The 11,949-nt window shown below is 31.7% G+C and overlaps 1 protein-coding gene across 1 annotated transcript; it reads right to left on the reverse strand.

The window, feature by feature from the left end:
- Window positions 1-1,939: 1,939 nt before the first annotated feature.
- LOC109791369 (eukaryotic translation initiation factor 3 subunit B) lies at window positions 1,940-6,112 on the reverse strand. Its single transcript, XM_020350663.3, has 11 exons — window positions 5,859-6,112; window positions 5,522-5,759; window positions 5,230-5,376; window positions 4,638-4,766; window positions 4,396-4,524; window positions 4,211-4,294; window positions 4,015-4,139; window positions 3,722-3,920; window positions 3,061-3,593; window positions 2,759-2,867; window positions 1,940-2,468 (listed from the first exon to the last, which is right to left on the reverse strand). Exons 1-11 carry the CDS (start codon window positions 5,978-5,980, stop codon window positions 2,124-2,126), a joined length of 2,160 nt encoding a protein of 719 aa, XP_020206252.1. The 5' UTR covers window positions 5,981-6,112; the 3' UTR covers window positions 1,940-2,123.
- Window positions 6,113-11,949: the final 5,837 nt, after the last annotated feature.

Genomic DNA, 11,949 nt, shown 5'->3' on the forward strand with positions numbered 1-11,949 from the left:
ATCATAATATATATTAAAAAGAGAGAGTTGAAAATATGTTATTAGCTATTAGTACTCCTTTAAATCACAAAGTTTGCTATTGGCCTAAGAATGGATGGCGACATGGACGGATCAAAACCCTAGGCTAGGTTGCAACTTGCAAAAGGAGGGAATTAAGAGAACAGTAACCAATTGAAAAGGAAAGGTGAGAGGGTGGAGTCAACAAAGGTGTTATTAAGTGTTAACCTCCACCCAAGATAGAGTTCCACTTTGGAGAACAATGATGAGTACAAGGCTCAATTAAGTTTTGATTAAACCAAAATTCAGGTTCAATAAGTCATTGGCGGGTGGACGCATATTCTTGTTTTTTTTGTTAATTATTTATTACAGGACTTATACATAGTATCTATCATCAGAAATAATAATTAATTACTACCGTGAATGTTTACAAAAGATGTGTATTTTTACTTCAACATGATTTATTCCATATTTCAAAACTAGAATTTAAATTTTGATCGAGAGACGATCACTATTAGTTATTTCAATAAATGTTGTGATGCTTATCCTGTATGCAATTGTTACCTATTGTTCCCTCCTATGCCTATATTTTAGCCCTAGCTGGCTTCGATTGGACTCTTGCAATTTGTAGTTACCCATACAAGGTATTCATAACACAAGCAGGAAAAGATCTAAAGAAAAATCATCTAGTTCTTTACTTCTTTCAAGAGGCAATGGAACTTACGAAGCAATAATATATATTAGTCTAATTTGAAGAAAATAAAGGGTGATGAATTGCACTTCTCAATAGGCTAATCCATGGCTTCGGTTTGAACGATTCTTTAACCAGCCCATGTCACATGGACATGCCATGTGGGTAAGGCCACCTACTGTTATTGAATGAAACAGTAAGTACTTAATATAATAGGCAAGTTCAGTTGAAGTATCAGACTATCAGGTAGGCAACCTATTTCTTCCTAATATAGTTACATTTTATGTTCACGAATTAAATACAAATTATCAAAGAGGTATTTAATTTTAAAATTCTACAAACAAATTCATTTAATAAAATATAAATAAATTTATTTTAACATGTACTTTGTGTTAAAAAAATTCTTATAATATTATCGTTATTCATCATCACCAATGGCAACTATTTAATTTTCATGGCACGATTATAAGAATTTTTTTTTCTTATTAGAAGTGTAAAAGAGTCCGGTGGGGTTGGATTTAGCCGATTCAACCTAATAAAACATAATTGAATTGGGTTAGAATAAATTTATATATTTTTTGTTAAACAACTAAACCCGATTATAACTAGACTAATTTAGTTTAGATAATTAGGTCAATTTAATAAAAAAATATTAATATATTTAAAATTTTAAATAGAAAAAGAAATATAAATTAATATATATATATATATATATACACACACAAATAAACAACACATTCTCATAAATATGGCAATTTTATGTTATGAGCAAGAAATCTACGTTTTTATCCTTGAATTTTTTCCCTTTAAGGTAGAGATTAATTTCAGCTAACAACAAAAATTTTAGTTATTTTAAAAAGTGATCATATACTTCAAAAAAAATCGTTTCCATTAAATCATCAATAGTAATTTTAAAAAGTAACTCTTCTTAGTGACGATGTGACTTAAATAGTTAAATTCCTTCCAGATATATAATTACAAACTTGCTCAGAAATTCTTAACAAATATCTTGTCATGAAATTGACTTCAAAACTTTAGAACAAGTACAAAAAAAATGATAAACTTGTCTATAAGACTACTTTACTGAGGTTAATTCAATAAGCCCAAAATGAGTTAATAAAACAGCCTAGTGCAATCGCTTTAAAACCTTTGTGCATAAACCTACATTTAATAATAATGACAGCTAACTATATATATTTCATCAAGCATTTTGTTTGAGCAGGCAATGGGGAGTATGAGTGAACCCAAGGAGACAGCAAAATTGTCTCGCATTAAATTTGACAGTAAAAGGAATTCCCTCCACGTAAAAATTAAAAAAAAAAAAAAAGATAAATAATGAAAAACTACAAAACTGGGTTTTACAAAGATGAAATCGGCCCAACTAAACCTTGACAAGTGAATAAAATGTTCCAATTCCCTAGTCAGCTAATAAAACTCACTCTTGGCCATACTCAAGGTGAAGCACCTCTTGTTTTACATCAATCACTTCCTCCACTTCGATGTCCTTGGCCTCGTATTCCTCCTCCTCGTCACTAGCTTCTCCATCTCTAAGCTTTTGTCTCTGTAAACTCTCATCTTCGTGCAACCGCTTCCATTCATTAACCCACTTGTCCCACTCTTCTTTCAACATCCTACGCTTCTCGCGCTCCTGTTCACTCAGCAGCAATGACACATCTTGATCTTCTGCCTCATATTTCTTGCTATACTTCTTCAAGTTCTTGGCAATCTCTTCTTCTTTCTCTGGACTTAGGAAAGATGGTGGCCTTGGTCGCCATAAGAACTATATATTGAAAGAAAAACAAATAATGTGATATTGGTTAATATTCAGAGTACTAGCACAGAATTAAACAAAAAAGGCATTCAGTGCAAAACACGCAGATTAGCAACAATTTCAATGATGTTATTTCTGATATTAAAAATATTCATACTACCAAAACATGGATTCAATAATGGACCGTTACAATGTCCAAACCTATCAACATCTGAACATTGTACATTCACAAATCATTTCTTGTACAATTGTAATATATATAATGGCTAACAATGCATCAAATGCAAATGAGCAAGTACCTGAAAGAAGTGATCCTTCAGAATTCGATACAGATGCTTGCCATTGAAAGACCATATATTGAAACCATTTTCCATTTCATGCACTGAAGTTACAGAAGTTGCAACATATCTGCAGTACATAAAGAGAAAGCAATATAAGCTTGTGATAATTAACAAGCCAATAAGCACTTTTTTTTTACTGTAAAGTGACAAAAATAAACACTTGACCAAGGTAAATACAATTTCAAACTGATTTTCAACAAGATTAACCTATGAACTGTCTTTAATAGCATTATCATTACTTAATGAGATAGACCATATACCTTCCAGTTGGATCCCATTCAATATCTGTTGCCATAAAATGTTCAGCAGTAGCCATAGTTTCAAGTTCATCAACATTGTAAAATTCCAACTGTCCATTGAAACCTTTCAACCCAGCTAATACAATGTAGCGACCTGCAGGTGACCAAAACAGAGCATTTGCTTGCTTGCCTTTCAGGGTAGTGAGCTTTGAAACCCTGCCAGTGTTCTGTGCAGTTCGCATGGAGTAAATGCTAACATCAGGCTTAGGGTTATCACCATGAATAACCGCAAACCTGTGGCCTTTTGGCTCCCAAGCAAATGCAATAATCTTGTCATTCTTATTCTCAAGCTCCAATACTTCAATTGGTATGTCACGTTCTTTTATACGGAAAAGCTCAAAGCCTGTGTATGTGCTCTTTTTCGTCTTTGTGTAACGTTCAACATTTACAGCAAGATAGTCTCCATTGCTTTGCCAGTACATCTTGCAGTCACTGACACTGAAAAGGTTCTTCTGCCTGAGTTCCTCTTTGCTGGGGATTTGAATCAGACTCACCTATAAACATACCAAAGAACATAAATTTAAAATAATTGATACAGAATATATGACCATTACTTATGATAACCAAGTAAAAAAACACATTAATACATGTACATAGAAGAAAAGAAAAAACAGAATCTTACCCTAGCAGGTTGATTACCACCTCCCATTTCAGGAACAAAGAGAGAAATAATTGGATCATTTGGAGACCAGCTGAAATCCATTATATTTTCAACCTTTAAGGACTTTTTGTCAACAAGAGAAAAGGTCTCTGTCTCATATACAGAGAGTACATTTTTCCCCATCCTTGCAAAGTATTTATCATCCCTTCCACCACTCCATCTGCAATGATAGCGACAAAAATGCATTATTGCATTAGACTCGTGACAGATGCTAAAATACTTGATTATGGGGTAGATTAAAAAAATAATAGTACTTGAAAACAGGCCATGACACTCCTGTGACACCACCAGCACCTCCAACTGCAAAATCATCAGCACTTCCTTTGAAGTCCCTCATCACTTTACCAGTCCTCACATCAAATATATTAATCACAACCCTCTACAACATAAAAGGATAGTGTCAGAAACAGTGTCTACACACTCAAAAAAACCACAGAAGAAAGCACTCACATTAGCATCTCGAGGATTGCTTGGTTCATGGCTGCTGTAAGTTACCAGATACTTCTCACCAGGAGAAAAATCAATAAGTTTTACCTGTGTTTAATATTAATATAAATAATCATTAGTATAAAAATATAAAAATAAAAAAAGGTCAAAGTGCCATTCAACAATACAGGATGAATATCAAAGAAAACCTGAGGATGTGCATAACGCATAAGCCTATTGAAGCTTGTAGCACCTCCCCAGACTGCTGCCCCCTGTCTGTGAACAGTGGCCAAGTATGTCCCCAGCGGAGACCATTGCACAAAACTCTCGGTCCAAAACTGAAATTCAGATATACATGAACACGCAGGTCAGCAGCAATATACAATCATATAAAGTAAGGCACTAGTAAATATTAAATAGTACAAGATACTGAAACAAAATGTCCACTCACAGCACGCTTATAAACAGGATCAGGCTTTAAATGCCTTGCATCATTCCACAAAACCTCAGTATCTGAACCAGCACGAATCACAAACTGGTCCCTGGCCTTTGCATCAGTGAGCCAGTGTTGAAGATTTTCCTGCAAGAGATTCAAACACCAAAGAGCATCAGAAATATGTATAAGCAACAAGGTCCAAGTGCAAAAGCTATTAAATCATAAATCATATAAGCAAATACAAAAACATATATTGTTCAAACTTGTACAAGTAATGCACCTGTATTCATGAGAAAATCTGAAATTGCTTTATTCTAGATACTAATAAAATAATAAAGTATGAGTAGAACTAAATTAAAAGTGACACAATGCCTATATATTTCAAAACATATTTTGGATGTAAAACTAGCAAAAGCCTCATTCGGTCCTAATATCATAGTATCAAAAGGCCACAATTGTTGATTGAAACAAAACTATGCATATATTATGACCATGTCTGCAACAAACAGTAAAAAATACAAATAACACATTAATATCTAAGCTTAATTATCTATAACAAGAGGTAAAAAGTAGAAAATATGTTTGTGACAATGTACATAAATATTACCCCTGGTGTATATGGCTTCGTTTCAGGAGGAGCCCACTCATTCGGAACTTTCATGAACCTATCAAAGTCATCAAACATGCTCACGGCAAATATGTGCGCACGATCCAATTTGTAGCCATGAGTCTTCTCTTTAGCAAGCTCAGCTTCCTAAAAGACACCCCAATTTAACCACATCAATTCAAAGAACAAAATTCAATACAACATTATAGCAACATTAAAAAATACTAACAACAAACGAACAAATCCTTGAATTTCACCATGTGCATGTGAGGTTAAGAAAAAGCGAGTATACCTGCGGAGTATTGTACTCAATGAAGCAGTAACCTAGGGTTTTTTCAGTTTCAGGATCAACGGGCATCCAGAGGCCACCCTCCTTGATAACACCAATCTGACTATAAATTTTCCGAACCACTCCCTCGAGCTTCTCGAACTTCTCCCTCGGAACAACGGGAAGGTTATCGACGACAATGATGTTGCCAAATCCAGACTCAAACTCGAGATTATCCTCTTGGTAAATCTCCTCATCGTCACTACACCGTGAAAAACGAAACGCAGTCAGAAAATCAGAACCTAGGGTTTCGAGATAACGAGGAAAACTAACAGAGAGTGAAAAAATGTGATGGTGATACCTGACGATGCCGCAGTTTTCGCCAGGCGGGAGGTGAATGGAGTCAAGATCGAGAGTGGAAAGATCAACGCCAAGACGCAGCGCCGTGTCTTCGATCTCCTTCATGACCATAACGTCCGCCATGACTGTGGCCACCACAGCGTTATCGTTACGGAGGCAGAGTGGGTGTGAGAGAGAGTTTGATTTCTAGGGTTCTCTCCAGTTTCATACACAAAACACGGTGCGGCGCTGGGTAAGATATGTTTCCCTCTTCCTTTTGTGAAATTATAACTTTATATTCTAGTGACATGTTTATTGTATATAGTATAATTAAAATTTATAATAAAATATATATATATATATATATATATATATATATATAATATTATAATTAAATATATAAATTATATTTAAAATAAATATACATAAATATTTTTAAAATATGAATTAGTTTTAGATTTATGATTAAATAATTTATATCCTAAAAAAATATTTTTTATTTATGAAAAAATAAGAAAAATATGAAAAATATATATTATATGAATAATTTTTTTAAATAAGATGGATAACTAATTTTGTAGTCACATAATTTGACCCAACTTATCTTTAATATAAGTTGTCTTTAAACTTCTAAGTATGCATCATTTGAGTGTATATATGTGTGTGTAATTCATATAAAATGTGAGTTTCAAATATATTTTTTAAAATTGGATATTTTATCTATGCATTAAAAACTTTAAATTTAACGGTTAGATCGTTGAAATTTATTGTATAATGAGTTATTGAACGAAGTAAATTTAGATAAATTTACTCTAAAAGTAAATAAATCCTTTCTCTTTCTTTCTCTCTCTCTCTCTCTATATATATATATATGTGTGTGTATGTATATATATATATATTTATTTATTTATATACGTGTATGATAGAATACAAAATTGACTGAAAATCATAAATCCCCTTATGGAGTTACATAAATACCTTATATACATATATATTTTGCGTCGACTACATAATTGCGCACAAAATGACCCTATTCGTCAATCAAACATCTATACAACAATTTGTTATATCATGATAACGAAAACAAAATGGGTCACTTCTAGTATGACCATCCAACCACCATCCAAGACATCCTACTAAACTCTTCTACTTACATGCAAAGTATAATCGTTACAATTTCAATCACAAGAAAAAAAAAGGTAAGCTTATGAAAGAATTGACATAGAATAATAATAATAATTGCCAACATATACAACATAAATGATAGTAATTCATTTCACAACACAACTTCCACTTATCGTCAATGCAACATATACAACTTGCTACAAAATACAACTTAATAACTTCAAATCAGTCAACATACTCAACATAAACAACAATTAACAAACTAATGTATCATCACACGTATCAACTACGAATATCTCTTACAATAAAGATGAACAATCCAAGTGATTAGACCCTACCAAATCACAATGTCTGACCTATTACGATTAAACAAAGTATATACAACGTTAGATCTCTTAGAGTGCCAAATATACAATTTAATTTGATTTCTCAAGTTTCACCACTTAAATTTAGAAGTCTAATATTTCTGTCAGGGTAAAACAGTTGAGTATGAACCTACCACGACATTAACTTGCATCACTAAGCCTCCTATGAGATTAGTCTACTAATTACCCTTCAAATACCACGCCCTTCCAATAATTAGTTAGGGACTAAGCCCTTGATTTTATATCTTACTCGGTTGGTCACTTCAACTATAATATGGATCAACCACACCTCCATATTGCTCCACATAAATCCTAGAGGGAACAATTTAAATAACACATCTTTCTTCTAGTCTTTGTGTGTCTCAATTAAGACTGTATCTTTACCACATGTTTAATAGTTGAACAACTGAATCAATTATAACATCATACAACTTTGTAAACTTAACCAATTTTTAGCTTACAACTTCAGAACATAACATGACTATACATCATCTCAATTCAATGCATAATGAACCTTCCTCATACAACATTCATCACATAAACAAATAATCACTCTTCAATTATCAAATCAACTTGAACATCACATTCGAATCATATAACTCATGCCTAACACTATTCCTATAGCATTTTGTGTTATTGAGGGAGAAGGTTTTTTGTCTCGCCTATGCCCGATGTCGACCTTCCTATACTCAACACAAATTAGGTAGAGAGCCTCTAATTCTCTCATGCTTGGCGTGATAAAACTCCATGCCTGGCCTTAAGTAGGCGGAGGATCTTTGTTTGACTCACGTCTAATATTACTTCATTGACACCCATCGCTAACTCATGTAGAGATAATTTTTTTATTCACTTTTGACGTCATTCAAAGCCACATTCGACATGACAGAGTTAGAGGTTTTTCCCTCTCCTCATGTCCAATGCTATTAATTTTGTGCTTGACATAATGAGACAGAGACCCCTGATTTGATTCACACCCGGTGCATGAAGGCATACCTAACGTGATGAGGATTTTTGCACTTGGTAGACTTTCATTTTGACTCAATCCACTTGAAATCCAACAACTAACCAACATGTAACATAAAATTCAACATTCATATATTGTAAACAACTCAAAATTAATCCAACACACAACATGCAATCATCACATTTTAAAAATCATCAATTTCACCCACATGCAACTCCAAGCACCAAAACTTAACAACTCATCATCATCTCCCTTCTAAATTTAATCTAAAATAGCTAACAATGGAAGAATTTAACAACAAACATCAATTACAACTAAAGAATCAACAAGTCACAAACTTTTCTTACTTCTAGTCGATCAACCGAGAAGAGACGAGGAAGGAGAAAAGAGTTTCACACAACTTCAACTTAAAATTCTTGTTTCAAGAGCTCAAATCTCCAACTGCATAAAACATTAACTCATAAGATTCACGTCTTAAGAAAATATGATTTACCTTTCTTTCTTCTGAACCAACTTAACATCTAACCTAAGCTACTTTGACCAACTTAACTTTCAGGATCCCTAAACCCCAGAATCATAAAATAATAACACAATAATGTTTAATCATATATAACATATAATTAAATTAAAACACTTAAAACATACAGTGTTATAATATCCAAATTTTATTTATCAACTCAAATATATAATTGAGGTCAGAAAAAAATAGCGAGAGCAAAAAAAAAAGTCTAATATATTCACAAAAGAAAAATATTATAAGTTTTTACAAAATATATAATCTCATGAAAAAAATATAAAATACCAAAATTTTCATAAATTACGATTTCCATATATGCATTTTTACATTTTTTAAATAGTTTATGATTTTTAATTATCAACACTATAAAAAATATCTTTCTACTACATAACTAAACAATTATTCAACATTTATTTTATTTTTCACAAAACTCATTGCAAAAAAAAACATTTTTTTTACACCGGCAAAGAAACATTTTAAAACTATTGCAGTTATTAATCATATTACACCCTCAAGTGGTTGCGTTAGCTAACCTACTTTGGTGGCTTTGGAGGTTTCAGAATAATATAACATTTCTCGGTGGTAAATGATCCCTTTCTTACCTGTATCGTCGGATTGAAGGCCCAGATGTAGAATTAGATTTATCTTGCCAATCGTAAATTGTGGCAGGTAAACATCCAATGGAGTCTCCCGGAACCATTTTGGGTTAAGTTAAATGTGGATGACAGTTTAGTTCCCCAGCTTAATGCTATGGGGCCTGGTGGTGTTTTGCGAAATTTAGTAGGGGAGTGGAAACTTGGGTTTGCAGTTGGCTTCCAGGCGGCGACTCCTTCCGGGCGAAGCTTCTAGCAGTTGTTAAAGGCCTTGAGCTTTGTTGGAAGGAGGGGTGTAAGAAGGTTATCTGCGAATCCGATTGTCTGTGTGTTATCAAAACAGCTAAGAGTGTAGGGAGGGAGGCTCAACTTAGACATAAATACGACGATATTATTAGGAGGTTGGCAGATCAATGTTCATGGGCTTAGGAGATGGAGTTTGTTTGTATCCCTTGCGAGATCAACCATGTGTCCCATTCTCTAGCAGGGTCTAACATTTGAACTCATGTTTCATGTAAGAGTCCTCCAAATTTTATTTTATTCGCTTTAGGGGTTGATTCTATGTCATCCCGATTCTATTGTATTTTGCCTTTTATTTTTCCTAATGATAAAAAAAAAAATCTATCGCAGTTATCACATGCAAAATAAAAACTAATATCTACATGTATCATTAGATGTACTATGTATTTTATTATTTTAACCACCATTCAGAAAGATTAATAACCTTATTTCTCTTCGAAAATTAATCTTAAGACTCTACATCATTTATTAAAGTTTCAATTTAACTATCAAGCCTCATAAATTCCTCAGCGAATAGTTAAAATATAGTCTAACAAATAAACTTTTTCTAATCCTATAAACAACAACAATTTCCTTGTTTTTTCTTTCACTATTTGAGAGATTGGGACCGTGTCAAAGTACGTGTTTACGTTATCATGTATGTTTAGTATAAAAGGATAAAAAACGATAAAATTTAGAAAGATAAAATGATAAAAATACCTTTTTATAATTTTTCACCTTCACTTATAAAAGAATATCTCATGCGGGGCAACATCTACAATTTTATGGTGGCAAAATAATATATTTATGTAAAAAAAAAAATTTATTATGAAGACAGTTGTCTCCATTCGCTAGTACTTTCATTTGTTGTGATCATATTTTAACGATCAAATAGGTTAATATACATGAATTAAGAAATATTTATATAGATAAATTTATATCATTATCTAAAATTTATTATCATGTTTTTCAAGTAATAGGTATAAAATTGATGAAAAAATGCCTACTATTTTCACCCCTGTATAGTGCATATAATAAGATCATTTTTATCATATTGTTTTTCCCTTTCATAAAGCTATTTTTTATTTGTCTATTGTATTAATTATTTTTTCCTCCTAAAATATTCTTCTTAATTAATTATCATTTTTTATGAAAATTAATAAATGTTAGAAATTAATGAGATTTTTTCTTTCTTATTTAAACTAAAGAAGACAAGTAAACACAATATTTAAACATTAATTAAATTAGTTAAAAACAGATAAGGAGAAAGAAAGACGTGATTAATTTAAAAACTGTTAAGATAACTTTAGAAAAATAGTTTAATTTATTGACAAAATAATGTCACTAAATAAAATTTCCAACTTTCTTAAAGAATCTTATTGAAAAAGAATTTTATAAGGATAGAGAAATAATATTAAATAGGGTTACAATTGAGATAAGAAACAATTAGACTTTTTGAAATTCTAAAATGTCTAACATTCCGAGGGAAAAAAAATAAAAAAACTAATTCTAAAATATCTAACATTCCTAGGCAAAAAAAATAAAAAACTATATTCTAATAAAAAAAGAGTTAATCACCTATACACTGTCAACATAAAGTTTTTTTACACTGGCAATCAATTATATCTTTTAATTGTACCATGTCACTGTTAAAAGTAAATGTATTTATAGTAACATAACACGATTAAAAAATATAATTGATTTTCAGTGTAAAAAAACTTTACACCAACAGTGTATAGGTGATTAACTCATAAAAAATAGAAAAACTTAATATTTTAGACAAAAAATATTGATTTGGTTTTAATTTTTTTTGTTTATTTTTATAAAAAAATAAAAACTCTACTTTGACGCTTGATTGTCATCCATGTTAAAATATATTCATCCATCTTGAAAAAATTTAAACTCTACTTTTGTACCTTATGCGAAAGCAATATCAATTAACATCGAGATAATATTTTTTTTTGTTGAAGAAGCAAAGACACAAATTTTCACCACTAAAACCATTAGGAAAATGACAGTAAAAAAGAACTCAAAGATTGATCAGTTTCAACTTTATTTTTTTTTCAAGTCTTTCATGAGTTCTTATTTTGTATCAGATCTATATCATAGTAGTCAATCCCGGATAGCGGCGCGGAGCGGCCGACCCTAAAACTGGGATAGCGGGATGACGCGGAGCGGGATAACCGCTATTTAAATATTAATTTATATATATTAAATAATTAATAATATATATATAAAAGCTAAAAAACAAAAAAATAACTCTAAATTCA

Source organism: Cajanus cajan, chromosome 6 (genome assembly GCF_000230855.2).
Source record: "Cajanus cajan strain Asha chromosome 6, NIPB_CcT2T_4, whole genome shotgun sequence".
Taxonomy (NCBI): domain Eukaryota; kingdom Viridiplantae; phylum Streptophyta; class Magnoliopsida; order Fabales; family Fabaceae; genus Cajanus; species Cajanus cajan.